At 40.8% G+C, this 20077-nt stretch overlaps 1 protein-coding gene across 1 annotated transcript in view; it reads right to left on the bottom strand.

The window, feature by feature from the left end:
- Nucleotides 1-20077, bottom strand: part of OTOA (otoancorin) — a 112843-nt gene that overhangs the window by 19386 nt on the left and 73380 nt on the right. The window contains exons 13-19 of the mRNA XM_089674777.1: nucleotides 16076-16208; nucleotides 13983-14170; nucleotides 13801-13894; nucleotides 8305-8425; nucleotides 3954-4147; nucleotides 3021-3176; nucleotides 703-845 (exon numbers count right to left, since the gene is read on the bottom strand). Of these exons, the coding sequence (XP_089530903.1) occupies nucleotides 703-845; nucleotides 3021-3176; nucleotides 3954-4147; nucleotides 8305-8425; nucleotides 13801-13894; nucleotides 13983-14170; nucleotides 16076-16208 (1029 nt within the window). The remainder of the gene's footprint in view (nucleotides 1-702; nucleotides 846-3020; nucleotides 3177-3953; nucleotides 4148-8304; nucleotides 8426-13800; nucleotides 13895-13982; nucleotides 14171-16075; nucleotides 16209-20077) is intronic.

Below are 20077 nucleotides of genomic sequence, written 5' to 3'. Positions count from 1 at the left end.
CCTGACAGGGCCCTCTTAAAAAAAAAACCCCACAGTTTACTATGCTTCAGTTATGAATGAACACAGTGAGTGATCAGTAATTGTGTTCATTCATGAAAGGAAGGGGCTGGTTAATGTGATATATTTATCGGACCGTTTTCCCACTCTCCAACCTGAAGGATCCTATTGTGTGCTTGCAGCTGGAAGGAGAGGAGGGAAGCCGGCACTGTGAGGGTCCAGACAGCTGGATGAATCAAATGTGCACAGGGAGGGTGATCGGCATGGAGGGTGGGGGGGGGGGCAGGCAATTACTGGAATCAATCCCCTGTAGGGCTCTCTCTGCAACAGCTGAAAACCAATGGGATGTAGAGGAGAAGAATCCAGCTTTAGGAAACTGCAGAGAGAGCCATGCAGATGATCAATTCCAATAATTGCCCCCCTACACACACACACACACACACACACCATGCCGATCACCCTTCCTGCCCACATCCAATTCACCCCCATGCTGGCCTGGGCCCTGTACAGGAGGACTGGTGGTACCCCCTTATCAATGGCCCTGGCTATAGGTGTGCTAAGTGAGAAATAAGTACATTGGGATGGACTGGGCAGAAATTACATTATAAAAGGCTTCTATTTATTATGAAAAGTGAAATTCTGCCAGAAAAGGTGAACCCAGCCAATAACCAATAATCGATAAGTAATTTATTTAGGATAACGTACCGAAATTCCGTAGGCTTGATCTGAACTATCTGCTCATGTTCAGCAGCACAAAAGCTGCTTCCTAATCCTGCCAGTTCAAAGCTCTTCAAGTCTCTTACTGATTTTCCCGAATCATTCAAGAACCCATATAGTATGGACTTTGCCTGCAAAGATAATAACATGAACTTACGTTATTTAGAAAAGAAATGCAGAGTCTACAGGAGATAGAATCGAGAGATCCAAGACTAAGGCATCTTTCACACCGGCGTTCCGTAGGTCTGTTTTTCATCTGTCCATTTACAGAAGAAAAATGGGCCCCCATGTATTTCTATGGACTTGCGGATGTAAATGGATGAACATCTTTTTACATCCGTTAACATTTGTTTTTTTGAACGGAAGAAAACCCTATTAGCCACACAAGTCATGCTTCCTTGCTACATAAAGAAAATGTAAAGGGTTTTTAATCTTTTTTTATTTATTATGTTCAGGATTATATAAATCTAAGTCATAAAATATATATTTTTTAGTCAGGCACAAATGAAATATTGCATATGAATGTTTTATATTTTCGATGCAGTCAGTAGGTAGTAGTAGACTCCTTTTTATATTTTTCAGATACTTCTTTACTTTTGTTGTAAAAGCCTGTTAAAAAGATCAAGCTAGAATTTAAAAGAGAAGTATGGACTTTGAAGAAAAAAAAAAATTATACTTGCCTAGGTGGATGCAGCATCAATCCAATGCTGCATCTGCCCCCCACCGACTCTGCAGGGAGAACTGAGTAATCAAACTCTGCTGATCACTCAGTTCTCCCCTCTGCTCTGAGCAGAAAGCTGTGATTGTCAGTCAGCAGCTCTCTGCTCTGCCCCTCCAGTGCTCACTGGAGTGCTGGGCTGTGGAGGGGACAGGAGGGTTTGGCTCAGGCTCTCAATGGATCTCTGAGAGGCTGAGCCAGATGACAGTCCTGGCTTCTGGGTAGATATTGACCACATAGTTGGGATTGTTTCAGAGCCTGAACTGGCTGAGGTACGGGTTTTAGCCCATTATCAGCTGAAAATGGGTCGCAGGAGTGCAGAACGAACTGCACTCCTGTGACCTAAAGGAGAAGTATAGCCAAAATAGCTTTGACTATAATTCTCCTTTAAATAATTTAGTCACAGCAGTGACAGTCTCTCTCCCTCCCTTCCCAAAGCCCCTCCTGCAGTTTAATTCAGAGAATTAAAGGAGAGGAAACAACTTCTGCTGTGATCTCTCCTATAGTGCTCCTAGAATCTTTTTCATGGGCATACCCTGAAAAAAATGCCTATTTGTTAACCACTTTCCCGCTGCCCTATAGCAGAAGTACTGCTACAGGGCAGCAGGGCTGTGCAAAATCATATATATACATGATTTGCATTAACGAGTAGGGCGCACATGCGCGCGCCACCCTACCTGCACCGTTATTGGCGGCTAGGGATGTCAATCACTGGGTCCCGGCCGGCGATTCCCGGCTGACACTCAGCGATCATTGGGTAAAGCTGACAGGGGAGAGACCTGTGTGTAAAGAACACAGGTCTCTTTCCTGTCAGCATGGAAATGCTGTTTTGTATCTCTCTGCACAGCAGAAAACTACAAAGCAGCATGTCTCCCTAGTAAAATGCACACACAGTAAAACACACGCAGCACACAGTTAACCCTTTGATCGCCCCAGATATTAACCCCTTCCTGCCCAGTGTCATTAGTATAGTGTCAGTGCTTTTTATTAGCTCTGATCACTGTATTGGTGTCACTGGGGATGTCATTGGCAGTTAGTCAGTTCCCAACCAGTGTCAGAATGCCCGCCACAGTGCTGCAGTCCTGCAGTCCCGCTATAAGTCGCTGATCGCCACCATTACTAGTATAAAAAAATAAAAATTCCAGTATATATATATCACCATTTGTAGATGCTCTAACTTTCACGTAAACCAATTAATTTACACGTATTGGGTTTTTGTTTAGCAAAGACATGTAGCAGAATACATTTTGGCCTAAATTTATGAAGAAATTTCATTTTTAACATTTTTTATTAGATATGTTTTATAGGAAAAAGTCAAAAATATATATTTTTTCAAAATTGTCAGTATTTTTTAGTTTGTAGCGCAAAAAATTAAAAATGCAGAGGTGATAAAATACCACCAACAGAAAGCTCTATTTGTGGGAAACAAATGACATAGATTTCATTTGTGTACAGTGTTGCATGGCCACGGAATTGTCAGTTAAAGTAATGCAGCACCATATTGCAAAAAATGGCCTGGTCAGGAAGGGGGGGTAAATCCTTTGGAGGGCAAGAAAAAAGATGGTGTATACTGTATATAAATACTCACTTGTGCTTCAGTCCATTTAGTTTGCTGTGTCAGTGCAGAAATGGTGTCTATGGAACCCAAATCCAGCTGATCTATTTCACTGACATTTAGAGCAGTGACAATGTGCCCCAGTGCAGTAACATGATAGCTCTTCCATTCTGAAAGTGGACCCCAGATCTGTAAGGAAAACAATTATACATTAATATTTAAAGAAGAACTGTGGGCAAACTCAAAAATTTGTGTGCTGAAGTCTGTCACTAGAATTACTACAGCAGTGTCCCTGTAACATAGGTTTTTAAACTGATTATCCTGCCAGTAGATCTGTTAATATTCCACTTACTGTATTGGGGGTGACAATACTGTTCTGCAGAGAAATTACACAGCAGCATTACCACCCTGGGAAAAAAGCTAGTCTTAGTTGGGCATGTAATTTTTATTTGCATTAGGTAAGCAAAAAAACTAATTAAAGCCCAACTCCAGCTAACATTTACAGGAACATTTTTATTCTACAACAAAAGGCTTAAACCATCTGAATGGCCTGTCCTCTATCACAAGCACTCTTGCCAGTGTTAAATGGTTTGTCCCATCCACTATAACTGTCATTTTTGTTGAACAGCTTGGCCTATTACAGGAAAATATTTTTTTTCTTTAGTCCATCATTCAACTTTAATAGTTTTTTTTTCTACAAAAAGGTACTGTGGAATATAGCTTTACTTTGAATGATATCAAACAGATAACAAAATACTGTATGTAAGCATCGTTTGTACAGATACTTAAAGGAAGGAAAGAAGGAAGCAACCTGTCTGTATAGTTCACAGATTCCAGCTGTGTCCTTTGTTCATGAAGCAGTACCTCCACTGTTCCCTTCTCCTTTCCGTGAAGCTCAATAATTGCTTTACTGTGCACGCGTGTGTATGTGTGTTTGTGTGTGCATTGTATGTTCCACAAGTGTACCAGTTTTCCTTTATCCTTCAGAACAGACAGCTGAGATTCACTGAAGCGTCTCAAACCACCAAGGATATGGACAGTTTTGCCAAAGGTTTCCATGCTCATACACTGCAGCTCCTTTGGTGACCAAAGAGAAATGGCTTCACCCAGTAGTGCGATGGTATCAGCAGACAGAGCTGTGGTGTCCATACACTCTGCTCCTAAGACATGAAATTCTACAATTAGCTCCAGAGTTGTTGGCTTACCTTCACATGGCATGTGCTAGCTGAAAAAAAGCAGAAAGAATTGCAAGTACAGCATTTTTAAAATGTTACATTGGTCCAGCTTGCCTATACCACATTTGTGGGATCTCTCTAGAAGTTGGAAATCATTGTAGTAGACACTACTACTGCAGTGATCTCCACTAGCTTCCGGATCCCGTTCCAAGAAGCTCTCCTACTGAATTCTGAACACACTGAGCACAGGTGCCATTCAGTGAATTCTTGATATTACATCATTGTCCACCTCTCCTTGAGAAAATGCAAAGCATTCTCTGAATGGCGCCCATGCCAAGTGGCCTACCTCCTGTGCTCAGAGTGCAGTAGGGCAGCCACCAAACACAGGACCCAGAAACTAGTGGAGATCACTGGAGCAGTGGTGTCCACTTCAGTGAATTCTAGCTTCCAGGGGCATCGGCCAGGTATGGTATTTACATTTGCTCAAGCTGGTCCAATGTAACTATGTAAAACATTCCATACCTGGAATTCTTCTTTAGAAAAACATCCTTAGAAACCTATACGTTCGCTAAATGTAATGGGCAACTTTTGTTTTTCTCTAAATGTTACTATGTAGACCTTTTTATATCCACGCTGCAATTATTTTAGGATACTTGTATGCATTATTCCTATGGTACAGTATGTCATGAGAAATTACCTAGGGTGCTGTTGCTGACCTAGTTACATTGATGTCATGCTGATCCACAGATTTCAATTCCTTCCATGTCCTTGACCTCAAATATGCATATCAAGAAAGTCAAGCTCCTTGTTTGCTCACCTGATCCAGTGAGATTGATTTAGTACAGGCTAATAGGCTGTTCACTTTGCAAGGGAATTTCCCCTTAGGTTAGTGGTGAATGTGGTGTAAATTCACTTTGTAAAGACTACCCATTTACATGCAATGAAAAAAAGCAGTATTTTTACACGTGGTTGGATGATAGTCAGAAGGGTTTCACCTTGTTAACTAAGGTAAGGGCAAATTCCCTTTCAAGGTGAAAATTTCCTTTCAAAGTGACAACTCTACTTGCCTTTAATAAATCAACCCACGTTACTCAAATTATTAAAGGCAGAGGATCATCATAACTGCCAGACAACTAGCATTTTCAGAAAAAGAGCTACCAATAAGGGCTCGCTTACACTTGCTTCAAAACATGGCATTGGACATGCTTTGTAAAGCACTCTGAACGCCAAGCAAGTCACCTGTCACTAAATAAAATGGTTAGTTACATTCCTGTTTACACGTTGTGTTTGCTTTGCTTTCATTTGCTTTGCTTCGCTTCATAAATTATACCCAATGTCACTTTACTCGTGCTTCAAAGCATCTTCAAAACCTCCATAGAAGTCTATGACAAAGCTTGCTTACAGCACCTGCAGGTTTCCAGAGACCTTTATTCAGCTTTGGCTTGTTTTGGAGGTAATGCAGGCATGAAATATTAACACACACACAGGGCATCTGCCAAGCTTCAGAAAAGCATCATCAAAGCACCACCAAAGCATCATCAAAGCCCCACCAAAGCATCATCGAAGCACCATCAAAGCATCATTGAAGCACCACAAAAGCATCACTGAAGCACCGCCAAAGCATCATCGAAGCTCCACCAAAGCATCACTGAAGCACCGCCAAAACATCATCGAAGCACCACCAAAGCATCACTGAAACACCGCCAAAGCATCACTGAAGCACCACAAAGCATCATCAAAGCACCACCAAAGCATCATTGAAGCACCACCAAAGCATCACTGAAGCACCACCAAAGCATCACTGAAGCACCACCAAAGCATCATCGAAGCAGCTTTGAGGGGCAGGGGGGGGATTGGCACCTTTGGGGGGCTGGGGGGGGAGCCGAATTTGACAGGTACCCGCTCCCACTTCTGCCTTGGTGATCAGAAGCGGAAGGTGTTCTCCCTCCCTCCCTGTAGTCTTTTGGGACATGTGGCAGGTCCCAGAAGACTACAGGACCACTCATGAAGCGCAGTGGGTACCCGGCTGTGAAGTCGCAAGCTGTCACAGCTGGGTGCCCACACTGAAGATGCCAGCCTCCTAGAATACAGGACGGCAAGTGAAACGGGCTGCGGGGGACACACCGCAGGACTGAGGGACAGGTAAGTGGCTGTTTTTTAAAAGTCAGCAGCTACAGTTTTTGTAGCTGCTGACTTTTATTTTTTGACAGGGTGAGTGGAACTCTACTTTAATGTATGTAGAAATCGAACCAAGTGGAAAACGAGCCCTAACAGCTCCCATGTTTCTTTAAATCAAACATGTCATGAGTGAAATCATTGGGTTTGCATAGTTGACCTCTGGAAATACACATTTCCTGGCAGTTATGTGGACGCATTCAGTACTTTCAGAGTAACTATCGATGTCTAAAGTGTGTGAAAATTACACATTTGTTTAACGTCAGTGACTGATGTGTGACTCAGTCTGCGACGATGACAAAGTACTGAAGCCGGAGGGTTCAGGTTTAAAACCTAGTTACTGTGTTGAAAGGCAATATCAGTGCTGTGACTGGCACTTTTCAATAATTTTCTCTGAGCATGATGTGCTCCAAGGTCCTGACACATACAAATGAATGGATACTTTTCTTGCCTGTTTGCAAGTGCTAAAATGATAAAAATACAGAGTACATCATTTCTCATCAGCGTGAAATGTGGCATGCAGATTATTTTTTGTTGTCTGGTTCACCCAAATACTGTCTGATAACATTCCAGCAGTCTACATTGTGTCAAATATGACAGCTTCTGTTATGTGCAATCAGTTCAAGTACTAAAAGTGTCATAAACAAACTGCTAATAGTAAATGTTTTCCAGCACTCTATACAGAAATAATTAGTTTGTTGCTTTTGAAATATTAATGATCAATGTACTTATGCTCCTATCTGGAAGTTACCAAAATCTGACTTGCTAGTGGCAATTACCTCCATCATATCATCCCCTGCAACTGTTACCTTTTGTACCACCTCCCCCTCCCTTTTGATTGTAAACTCTATGAGCGGGGCCCTTCTATTCCTTCTGTACTGAACTGTATTGTAATTGTACTGTTCCCCCTTTATATTGTAAAGTGCTGAGCAAACTGTTGGCCCTATATAAGTCCTGTATAATAATAATAATTATGGAAAAATTGGAAACAATGGAGATGACTTACAAAAGGTGGAGCAAAAACAGACCAAAAGTGGAACAGTCACCCAGGGCCACCAGCATACCTCCCAACTGTCCCTGATTTGGAGGGACTGTCCCTCCTTTGGAGCCAAATTCTTCTGTTCATCTTTCCTCCTCAGATGTCCCTCTTTTTGTACTGATGTACAGTATATACCGCAAAACAGATGTATTCGTTAACTGTCCAAATTATTTTTCAGCTATTAACCTTATATCCAACTTTTTGTAATTTTGAAAAAATAGTATAAAAGAAAAGAGTAGCAAAAAAAAGTTGATTTAAACCAAAACATTTTTGCATATTAATTCTTTATGGTCCACTTAACAAGGTGGTCTGCCCTTTGACTACATACTTTGTGCCATAACGTATCCTTCTTTCCCAACTCAGAAAGTTGGGAGATATAGCCACCAGTATGGTATATCATTAATTTGTTGGCAATAATTCATTGCTTGCTGTGGGAAACAGATTAGCAATCTTACTACCCTCAAACAGAATAAACAACAGACTAGGACACAACCCTTGCTGTGTAATGTTAATGTAGAGATGTCGGTATAGGAGTAGGAATTAGTACTGCCTTTTTAGATGCGGTAAAGGAGATTGGGACTCTTCGTTTATTCTAGCTGTGGGAGGGTCTCCCACAGATGTTCGTTGTCCATACTGGCTCATGTCTATGGCTACCATTAGCACTACTGCTCAAATACATATTTACAAGGTTCCCTTCTCCCATTTCAAGGAAAAATGTCAGCTTAGATCTGTCAGCCAAATCTCAGGATAGGTCATCAGTACAACAGCTTTCTTCAGGTATGAATAGTTCAGGCCATTCAATATCTGAAAAGACATTGTTTCAATACAGGCAAACAAAGGGGCTTTTGAATGCTGTCTGGAAATAGAAGAAATGGTGCTATTATGAGATCTGCAGAATGTGAATATTCTCCAAGATAAAATCTTTTACCTGCGGGCACTGAATCGTTGGTACCATGTAACCAAATGGCATTGTGTAAGGCTGATAGCATCTCATCACCCTGAGGAATTCCTGCAGCTTCTGATACCATCCGTGGTGCTAAATTCTGAAACTGTTTAAAAGGTCTTAAGTCAGGGATCTTATATATGTACAATCTAGAAAAATCTCAAACTTAGCAGCGGTTAGTAGTGGAAATGGAATAAATGGTATATACTGAAGTGACCTACTGATGACAATCACAGCCCAGTCACATGCACTTGATCACAACTGAAAATAAGAACATTCTACCTCAAAATACCACAGTAAAAAAAAAATCTAAGCCAAATATAGATAGTGCAAGACTGCCCATTTGAAATGCTACAATTTTGGCCATATGCAATATATATCTATATCTATATATATACACATACACACACACACTGCATGTTGAAATGCGTTTTTATTACAAAATATATGAAACATATTTTTAAAAGTAAATTTCAAATATACTGTATGTCTTTAAAAATACAAATCTACATTTTTGGAATGCATTTACAAATATATGTAAAAATATATGTTAAAATTACTTTTTTTATATGTTAAAAAAAACCTGAAGAATATATTTAAAAAATATAACATTTTAAAAATATTTTTCATATATTTTATAATATATAAAAAACGCATTTCAACATGCAATATATATATATATATATATATACAGTCATGGCCGAAATTGTTGGCACCCTTGATATTTTTCCTGAAAATCAAGTATTTCACACAAAAAAGGTATTGCATTAACACATGTTTTGCTATACACATGTTTATTCCCTTTGTATGTATTGGAACAAATATAAAACAGAGGCAGAAAAGCAAATATGACATAATGTCACACAAAACCCCAAAAATGGGCTGGACAAAAGTATTGGCACCCTTAACTTAATATTTGGTTGCACACCCTTTGGAAAACATAACTGAAATCAGTCGCTTCCTATAACCATCAATAAGCTTCTGACACCTCTCACCCGGAATTTTGGACCACTCTTCCTTTGCAAACAGCTCCAGGTCTCTCTTATTGGAAGGACACCTTTTCCCAACAGCAATTTTAAGATCTCTCCACAGGTGTTCAATGGGATTTAGATCTGGGCTCATTGCTGGCCACTTCAGAACTCTCCAGCGCTTCTTTGCCATCCATTTCTGAGTGCTTTTTGACGTATGTTTGGGGTCATTGTCCTGCTGGAAGACCCAGGATCTTGGACGCAAACCCAGCTTTCTGACACTGGGCCCTACAGTGCGACCCAAAATCCTTTGGTAATCCTCAGATTTCATGATGCCTTGCACACAGTCAAGGCACCCAGTGCCAGAGGCAGCAAAACAACCCCAAAACATCATTGAACCTCCACCATATTTTACCGTAGGTACTGTGTTTTGTTCTTTGTAGGCCTCATTCCGTTTTCGGTAAACAGTAGAATGATGTGCTTTACCGAAAAGCTCTATCTTGGTCTCATCTGTCCACAAGACGTTTTCCCAGAAGGCTTTTGGCTTACTCAAGTACATTTTGGCAAACTGTAGTCTTGCTTTTTTATGTCTCTGTGTCAGCAGTGGGGTCCTCCTGGGTCTCCTGCCATAGCGTTTCATTTCATTTAAATGTCGACGGATAGTTCGCGCTGACACTGATGCTCCCTGAGCCTGCAGGACAGCTTGAATGTCTTTGGAACATGTTTGGGGCTGCTTATCCACCATCCGGACTATTCTGCGTTGCAATCTTTCATCAATTTTCCTCATCCGTCCACGACCAGGGAGATTAGCTACAGTGCCATGGGTTGCAAACTTCTTGATAATGTTGCGCACTGTGGACAAAGGCAAATCTAGTTCTCTGGAGATGGACTTGTAACCTTGAGATTGTTGATATTTTGCCACAATTTTGGTTCTCAGGTCCTCAGACAGTTCTCGTCTCCTCTTTCTGTTGTCCATGCTTAGTGTGGCACAGACAGACACACAATGCAAAGGTTAAGTGAACGTCTCTCCTTTTTATCTGCTTTCAGGTGTGATTTCTATATTGCCCACACCTGTTACTTGCCCCAGGTGAGTTTACAGGAGCATCACATGCTTGTAACATTCTTATTTATCCGCAGTTGTGAAAGGGTGCCAATACTTTTGTCCAGCCCATTTTTGGAGGTTTGTGTGACATTATGTCGAATTTGCTTTCTTTCCTCCCTTTTTTTGTTTTGTCCCAATACACACAAAGGGAATAAACATGTGTATAGCAAAACATGTGTTAATGCAATACGTTTCGTGAGAAATACATGATTTCCTGGAGAAATATCAAGGGTGCCAACAATTTCGGCCATGACTGTATATATATATATATATATATACACACACACACACACACTCACACACACACATGAATATGGCCAAAATTGTAGCATTTCAAATATATGTTAATATATTTAGGAAGAATATTTTTAAAATATATTTCAAATATATTTTTCTTCCATGTGGGTGTTAGCAAACTTGATGTCTACCAGCTTATACGTACTCAGTACAGCTGTATGAAATATTGAAGACTGACATATTTTTTTTAATGCAGTTTCTGTAAAAGAAGATTTAAAGCGGAGCTTGCACTACCAAGCAAGGTCTGTTTTTTCACAGCCCTCATAATGCCAAAAAGTTTTAGTGAATCAAATAAAAAAACAAAGCCTGAAGGGAAAAAAGGTTAGTAAATATACATATTTAGCTTACCCCGAATTCCATACTATGGATGTTATCTTAACCTTTGGTTACTTGAGCAGTTAGGTACCTCTGTAAGCTGCAAAAAGTCTGACCATTCTCTAGCTCTGAAAAAGTGTTTTAGCTCGCAGAGCTGTTCGCTGGCTGTTTTTGTCTTTGGATGTCTTTAATGCATATTTACTTAGTATACCTATCCTGAATTACGTTAGCCAAAATGCTGGTGACTCTGGGGCTTATTGACAATTGCCCATTTTAGTGCATTGTGACACATACACTCACAGGCCACTTTATTAGGTACACCTGTTCAAATGCTTGGTAACACAAATTGCTAATCAGCCAATCACATAACAGCAACTCAATGCATTTAGGCATGTAGACGTGATGAAGACGGCTTGCTGAAGTTCCAACCGAGCATCAGAATGGGGAAGAAAAGGGATTTAAGTGACTTTGAATTAGGCATGGTTGTTGGTGCCAGATGGGCTGGTCTGAGTATTTAAAAAAACGCTGATCTACTGGGATTTTCATGCACAACCATCTTTAGGGTTTACAGAGAATAGTCTGAAAAAGAGAAAATATCCAGTGAGCGGCAGTTGTGTGGATGAAAATGCCTTGTTGATGTCAGAGGTCAGAGGAGAATGGGCAAATTGGTTGCTGCAGGGTCAGAATGGTAGGGTCAGATTTCAGCATAAACAACACGAAAGCAAGTATTCATCCTGCCTTGTATCAACGGTTCAGGCTGGTGGTGGTGGTGGTGTATATTGGTGGATATTTTGTTGGCACTACATGTTGCATTTTAACGCAACACAATGCACGTCAATGCAGCATTGTAGTATGAAAAGGACACATAAAAAAAAATTACAGCTGCACTAAAAGCAGATCAACGCACTAGTGTGAATTAATCTACATTTTTCTAAAAAAGCAATATAGAAAAAATACTCAAGTGTTTCTCAACCCAAACATGCACGGTGCATTTTCTCTCACTCTCTATTGCACCAGCTACTCCACCAAGTTTCCTGGGGTGCTAAAAATGACCTACAGACATGTAATTTATAATGATTATTATTGTTCAAAGATGCTCATTTTCTTTAACCTACTGAGGGCCCTGGTCTGCATAGTCACTGTTATGCAAAAAAAGAACTTAGCCTTTAAGAATGCTCTCCAAAAAGAAGAACTAGGAAGGAAGTTCAGCTGACACAGAACCCTGGTTGTCACTGTACATCCAGAGCTGTAGAGAAATCTTACCATCGGGATGGAGGACAGCAGTAAAGACTTTGCCTGGGGTTTACAGTCTTTCCAAAACATAATTACTTGTCCAGAGTAGAGATCCCCTTTAATCATACTTAGTTGACTGCCCTATGATTAAGTCAAAAGTGACGAAACACGTCAGGGCGAGGCTGTGCAGCGACCGGAAGTGACGCAGACCGGAACCAGAAGTGACGTGGGAGCATGAGAGATCGAAGACCGGCGGTGGTGAGAGCACTGATCCGGCTTTCCTCATATTGAGAGCTTGCAAAGCTAAACATCTTTAGGCTATATTACCTATTTCCATTTTGTAAGTAGTACTTTATTGTGGCAATAAAACCATTCAGTTAGTACTGCACCATTTGGGGTTTTCTCATCTTTTTATCTCCTATATGGTCTATTGTGAGTGGAGCATTGGGAGGAGGAATTTTTGTGCTGGAGATCAGGAACGTTTGTCCTGGGATTCCATTGTCGCAAGTTTAAGGAGAACATAATATCACAAGTGGTCTGATCTAGTCCTTGGGAAATCACTGATCAATGCTTAGTGTGCCAACCATGAGAGTGGGAGGCAACACTTTTTGGTGAGTGCACACCTGAGAGGGGAGAATCACACACTTATATATAATTTATTGTGGCACAAGTTCTTTCACGTGGAGATCGTTTGATGGACTGAGTTATTTGGACTTTTTGTTTGGAATAACATAAAATATTTATTATTGATTTTACACTATTAACATTGTTTAAGTGGATAATATTATTTATTATATATTATTCTTTATTCATTATTCACATTATTTTTATATGTCATTTCACATTATTTTGTACATTGACAATTGATTCATGCGCCACTGGAATACTTTTTTGAAGTGTTTTTTTGCTTATACTTTGTTGACTAGCTGTTTGTATAGTTTTCCTACAGAAGCTCTGCTTTTTCAACAGCCCTACATGTTAGTAGGCTAATTGTCTTCTATCCAAACTGGCTTTACCAGGTGTGTTTGTATATAATTATGAGTGTGGTATGGAGTCTATAGGGCAGCACAGTGGCTAAATGGTTAGCACTTCCACCTAGCAGTACTAGGGACGTTGGTTTGAATTCCAACCACGGCACCACCTGCCTGGAGTTTGCATGTTCTCCCTGTTCCTGCGTGGGTTTCCTCCCTTACACCAAAGACATGCTGGTAGGCTAATTGGATCCTGTCTAAATTGGCTCTAGTACTGTATGTGTATGTATGAATGTAAGTTAGGGACCTTAGATTGTACACCCCTTGAGGGTTAGGGACTGATGTGAATGTACAATATATATATGTAAACCGCTGTGTAAATTGCTGGCACTATATAAGTACCTGTAATAAATAATAATAATGACAGTAGCTCACTATGCACGTTACAACCTGACTGTACATAGCTGTAAGGAGATAGAAAGCAAATTATACTCTGCAATCTGAAGGCAAGGCCTGACAGAAATAATTCAACAATCACTCACTAAAACAGTGTCAGTACTGTGAAATAAATCACCATTCCACATCACCAACTTACCTTCTGCAATACAGTCATGATCTCCTCTTTTGATAGAAGATTCCAGAATGGAACCATATCCTGTGCTATTTCAGATGTCCAGTTTAATGGGTTTCTGCAGGAAACACCAGCAAGCAAATGAAACAGACATTTCTATATATGCTGATATCATCTAACAAGCAAAAAGAAGACAGCTCATATACCCATAATACTGCAGGATTCTGTATTTAATTTCTTGGTTTTGCTCATGGCTAAGGTTAGAACAGGTCTTCAACAGATTTATTGCTGATGCAATTACATTGTGGATGGCATTCCGTATGATATTCGGGGACAAGTGACAGATGAGGCTACCAAGCATGTCTAGCTGGTACACATCCGCTATAGAACCATTCTGAAAGACAGAAGCATTCATAATTTATGCCATTCTGCACTGCTAACCTCCTGACGGCATTAGAGGACAAAATTGGACCCAGCCATTATCCTGCATAGTGCTTGTGGCTCATCAATGTGGGTCATCCGAAATATATGGAGTTTATGAAATAAAACCACCAAGAATGTGACCGTTATATATCAATCAAAAATATCTTTAAAGTGTATCTATTTTGACTCCATCTGTTGTATTAGTGACTTATCCCTTGCTGAGACCTCTATGCCTGGCCTGTATAAGCAGATACAGTCACTGCAGACAGTCTTTATCAGATAGCTGAACACACCAAACACCTTTTCTCATCCAAGGAGATCTTTATTGCATGCAACAATTACAGCAGACAACAAGATGTGGCAGATGATTGAAAAGATGGCATTTGTAAGTCAAAACATGGTTAAGCGTTCCCAGATACGAGAAGTTTACATGTGAACTAGAAACAAGCGGCCATATTCATTCCAATAAAGACAGAGTGAAAAGGAAATACATCACAAGCTAGTAGGAGGGAACACAGGATGTAGGACAGAAAAATATGGTGCAATAAGCAAAATATCCACAAGATGGCTGTATGTTAACTAACTATACTGAGGCTAATAAACAATGGCTTAAGGAATATTAACTATATAAATATTCAATTCCCAATATTAGGAACATTAACCATGACTATGCATTGTGTTCTATTTTTACACAAGTTTAATAGCTCAGTATCTAAAGACAAAAATGTTCTTAAGTTTTGGATAGAGTGGAGATGGATTAGAACCCCTGTCAGTTTTTATTGCTGTCTGTGCCCGTTAGGGAAATTCACCCTTTCTATTTGTCCTGTTTACCAATATCTTCGACAGTGAAAGTGAAAGAAAATCCCACATTTTAGGTTGACACCAAAACAGTAATAGAGGGGAGATCCCCCAATGGGGTCACCAGTTCTGGTGAACATGGTGACACTTCAATATTCCCTCACTTTGGAGGGTTCTCATCTCAATTCCTGTTTTGGCTATGGGACAGGAAGTGAAGGAAAAACTCCCCAATGGGACACATATGGCAAAAAAAAAAAAAAAAATGAAAGGAGTTATAATCCTCCCTTAGGCTAGGTTCACATCTATGCAGGTCGCGGCTGATGCGTTTTTCCAAAGCGTTTTGCATTTTTTAACATGCATTTTCAATGCATTTTTGACACTTTTTAAATGCATTTTACTTTTTTTTTGGCTAATAGGAAAGTATGACAGTTCTGGTCATATAGTGTGACTTTGATGCAACTTTGATGCAACTTTACACTCTCTGGCACTCAAGTAGCATCAAAGTCACATCATAGTAGTGCAGGAACCTTTGTGTCCAAAGTTGCAAGTTAGTATTGGGGTTAAGGGCTAGGGCTAATTGTTAGGGTTAGGGGCCAGGGGTAAATGTTAAGGTTAGAGTTAGGGGTAGGGTTACGGTGAAATGTTATGGTTAGTATTAAGGGTTAGGGTTAAGGGCTACCCTTAACCCTAACCTTAGCCCTTAACCCCAACCATAACATGCGACTTTGGACACAAAGGTTTCTGCACTACTTTGATGTGACTTTAATGCTACTTGAGTGCCGGAGAGTGTAAAGTCGCATTAAAATGGCATCAAAGTCGCACTACGTGAAAAAAACTGTCATACTTTCCTATTAGCAAAAAAAACCCCACAAAAAGCATAAAAAACACAACACTTGCATTTTTTGTGTGAGTTCATTGAAGTCTATTACACGCAAAATGTAATCTGCTGTGGGAAAAAAGTCCACGACCCTTTCCAATAAACATACTGACTCAAAACTCACAGATGTGAACTAGATCCACAGGAAACCATGTTACATGGACTGTAATACATTTCGACAAATTGGAAAACATTTCTTACCAGGCACTGATTCACCTTGTTAATTACAAACTGCTTCTTGTTTTCAATTAACAGCAAATAGTTAAGGTCCATCTTCCTGAGGCTAATTAACAACTTTGTGCATTCCAGATGGTAAGAGGCAAAGTATTCAGTCCTGAAAGAAAATACAGAAATATTGGAGAGATTCCACCTAAAGTGCAGGTGAAACTCGAAAAATTAGAATATCATGCAAAAATTCATTTATTTCAGTAATGCAACTTAAAAGGTGAAACTAGTAAATGAGATAGACTCATTACATGCAAAGCAAGATAGTTCAAGCTGTGATTTGTCATAATTGTGATGATTATGGCTTACAGCTCATGAAAACCCCAAATACACAATCTCAGAAAATTAGAATATTACATGCAATCAATAAAACAAGGATTGTACATAGAACAATATCGGACCTCTGAAAAGTATAAGCATGCATATGTACTCAGTACTTGGTTTGGGCCCCTATTGCAGCAATTACTGCCTCAATGCGGTGTGGCATGGAAGCTATCAGCCTGTGGCACTGCTGAGGTGTTATGGAAGATCAGGATGCTTCAATAGCAGCCGTCAGCTCTTCTGCATTGTTCGGTCGCATGTCTCTCATCTTTCTCTTGGCAATGCCCCATAGATTCTCTATGGGGTTCAGGTTAGGCGAGTTTGCTGGCCAATCAAGCACACTAATCCCACGGTCACTGAACCAGGTTTTGGTGCTTTTGGCAGTGTGGGAAGGTGCCAAGTCCTGCTGGAAAATGAAGTCAGCATCCCCATAAAGCTTGTCTGCGGAAGGAAGCATGAAGTGCTCCAAAATCTCCTGGCAGACGGCTGTGTTGACCCTGGACTTAATGAAGCACAGTGGATCAACACCAGCAGATGACATGGCTCCCCAAATCAACACAGACTGTGGAAACTTCACACTGGACTTCAAGCTTCTTGCAGTGTGTGTTTCCAAATGAGATGCAAAAGTTGCTCTCATCAAAAAAGAGGACTTTGGACCACTGAGCAACAGGCCAGGTCTGTTTTTCTTTAGCCCAGGTAAGACGCTTCTGACGTTGTTTGTTGTTCAGTAGGAATACGACATTTGAAGCCCAGGTCCAGGATCCGTCTGTGTGTGGTGGCTCTTGATGCACTGACTCCAGCCTCAGTCCACTCCTTGTGAAAGTCCCCAACACTTTTGAATGGCCTTTTCCTGACAATCCTCTCCAGGCTGCGGTCATCCCTGCTGCTTGTGCACCTTTTTCTTCCACACTTTTCCCTTCCACATAACTTTCTATTAATGTGCTTTGATACAGAACTTTGGGAACATCCAACTTCTTTTGCAATTACCTTTTGAGGCTTTCCCTCCTTATGGAGGTTGTCAATGATGGTTTTCTGCACAACTGTCAGGTCAGCAGTCTTTCCCATGATTGTGATTCCTACTGAACCAGACTGAGAGACCATTTAAAGGCTCAGGAACCCTTTGCAGGTGTTATGGCTTAATTAGCTGATTAGAGTGGGACACTTTGAGCCGAGAATATTGCACCTTTTCACAATATTCTAATTTTCTGAGATTATGGATTTGGGGTTTTCATGAGCTGTAAGCCATAATCATCACAATTATGACAAATCACGGCTTGAACTATCTTGCTTTGCATGTAATGAGTCTATCTCATATATTAGTTTCACCTTTTAAGTTGCATTACTGAAATAAATGAACTTTTGCATGATATTCTAATTTTTTCACCTATATGTGTATGATTCTTTTTAGAGCGGTATTAAACCCTAACCAAAAAAATGGCATATATTGCAGCTTACCAATCATTTGATTTGGTGGCTGCATTCGTTTTTTGCTTTTAGGTGTTTTCCCCTCTGTTTTTACCTGGTGATCTGGCCAATAACACACTTCCTGTATTACAATTTATAAAGTGCTAAATCTTGTGGGCTGCTATACAACAATTAAAAAAATGATTTACAAAAAATTTGTGAGACCTTAGAGTGGCAGGCAGAATTGACTAGCAAACTCCTAGGCAAAACTCTCTCCCAAGAGAGAACTAAACTAAAACTCTAAAGAACTAGGAGGACATCTAGGCGTGCCAATAGGAACTGCAACCCTACAATCCATAATAATGGACCCTACATGGATGTACAGTAAAATGCCGGTTGATCTTCTGGAAATTTACTCAGCTCCGACATCCTGTTGTGGGCTGACAACACACAATTGTTTTTGGATTTAGTGATGTAAGCCCAGCCCAGACCATTGTCTTTTGCTCTAGTCCAAGATAAGAACTAGAAGTGTTCTCTGACATAACACAGGAAGTGTGCTATGACAGCTCTGAATTTCTGACTAGAGCAACAGGTTTTATTGTACTTATCAAACAGATATAACAAAAAGATTTCAATGGTATGTAACACCCTCTAGCTTAGGTAGATAATAGTTTGCTGTTTTATCATTCTAGGCAGAGGCTGAGTAGCAGCCTGGGATGAGTCAGCCTGTGGGTGAGGCAGGAGTTCACCTCATGACAGACTAGGGAGGTTCTAAGGTCAGAGTTTCTGGAGCCCTCCCAAGTCTCCAGAAACCTGAGAGCTTTCAGGAGGAGGGGAGGACGTTCGGATTTGCATGCTTAAAGCGGAACTCCACCCAAAAGGGGAAGCTTCGCTTTAAGGCTTCGTCCCCTGCTCCCCGTTAAGGATTGGCACCTTTTGGGAGCGAGTACCTGAATTTGACAGGTACCTACTCCCACTTTCACTGAGATCGCCTAGGCAACCAGAAGTGGAAGTTGTTCTCCCCCCCCACCGTAGTCTTCTTGGACTCGTGACAGTTCCCAGAAGACTACGGGACCATTCACAATGTGCAGTGGGCACCCGGTTGTGAATCTGTAAGCTGTCACTGCCTGGTGCCCACACTGAAGATGCCAGTGTGAGGACACCGTGGGATCAAGGGACAGGTGAGTGTCTGTTTTTACAAAGATATCAGCTATAGTTTTTGTAGCTGTTGACTTTTATTTATTTATTTTTTTACTGGACCTTTAAGTGACCTTGACCAATTCCCTGGCAGGAAGCTGAGCATGGTGGCCAAGGCAACCCTTAAGAATCACAGAGCCTAGGAGTGAGAGGGCAGTGTCGGGTGGAAGATGGAGTTAGAGGCTGGTGTGTGGAGCCTGGGAGGGGGCCCACAGAAGGGGCCTACCTACAGGCAGGTGCTGGAGTAGAGGATCTCTACTGTACCACTGTCTCCAAGAAAGGATATCCTGAGCATCAGGGAAGGAGCCAGCGCAGCAAAAGGCCTGAAGGCAGCCAACAACCATTAAGCTATCAGGAGAGGACAGTTTGAGTACTTCTACACCCCCTGGATCACATAAGGGGAAAGGGCAGTCATGTGGAAAACCCAACTAGCTTCTCATCCAGGGCTGCTGTGCTAAATTGGCAGTTTCTGGGCCCCCTTGCCCAGGGAATACCGTCAATACAGCTGGGTGAAGAGGATGATTCATCTGGGGTCTGAGGAGGTACATCAGAGAGCTGGAATGCTCCTAAAGGAGAGACTATTTTTGTCCTCATCTGTACATATTTGCTAAGGGGTTTGTCCTCAACTTTGCAGTTCCCTTGGGCATCCCATACACCCCTCAACCCTAGCCAAGTTATCAACCCCTTAATAAAATCTCAAAACCAAGCTTAAGGACTGTTTACTGACTCTGAATGCAATGTGTGGAAGAAAATGTGTTGCCTATTTGTGCAGAACTGTAGGGGTATACAAAACTCAGCAACCCCTAAGGGGGTAGTGCTACAGTTATATTTGACAGACCAAAAAGGGGAAAATAAGAAGGGTTCAATGCTAGGGTTTACATATCCTTTAGGCCTGACTGTTAAATGCATAAATAAAGTAGCAGTGGAATTCTATTAAAGGGTTAGTTCAAAAAATCTGTCTATACAGATAAGGGGTGTTTGCAGATAAAAACAAACTGTGCAACTCTGACTAAAATTGAATAGTGCCTTTGCTATAGGTGTAGGCAGTACATAAAA

This window comes from Staurois parvus, unplaced genomic scaffold (assembly GCF_062004578.1).
Source record: "Staurois parvus isolate SC_StPar_1 unplaced genomic scaffold, SC_StPar_1.0 ptg000152l, whole genome shotgun sequence".
NCBI lineage: Eukaryota > Metazoa > Chordata > Amphibia > Anura > Ranidae > Staurois > Staurois parvus.
Note: the sequence above shows the minus strand (reverse complement) of the source record. Positions and strands in the feature narration are given on the sequence as shown.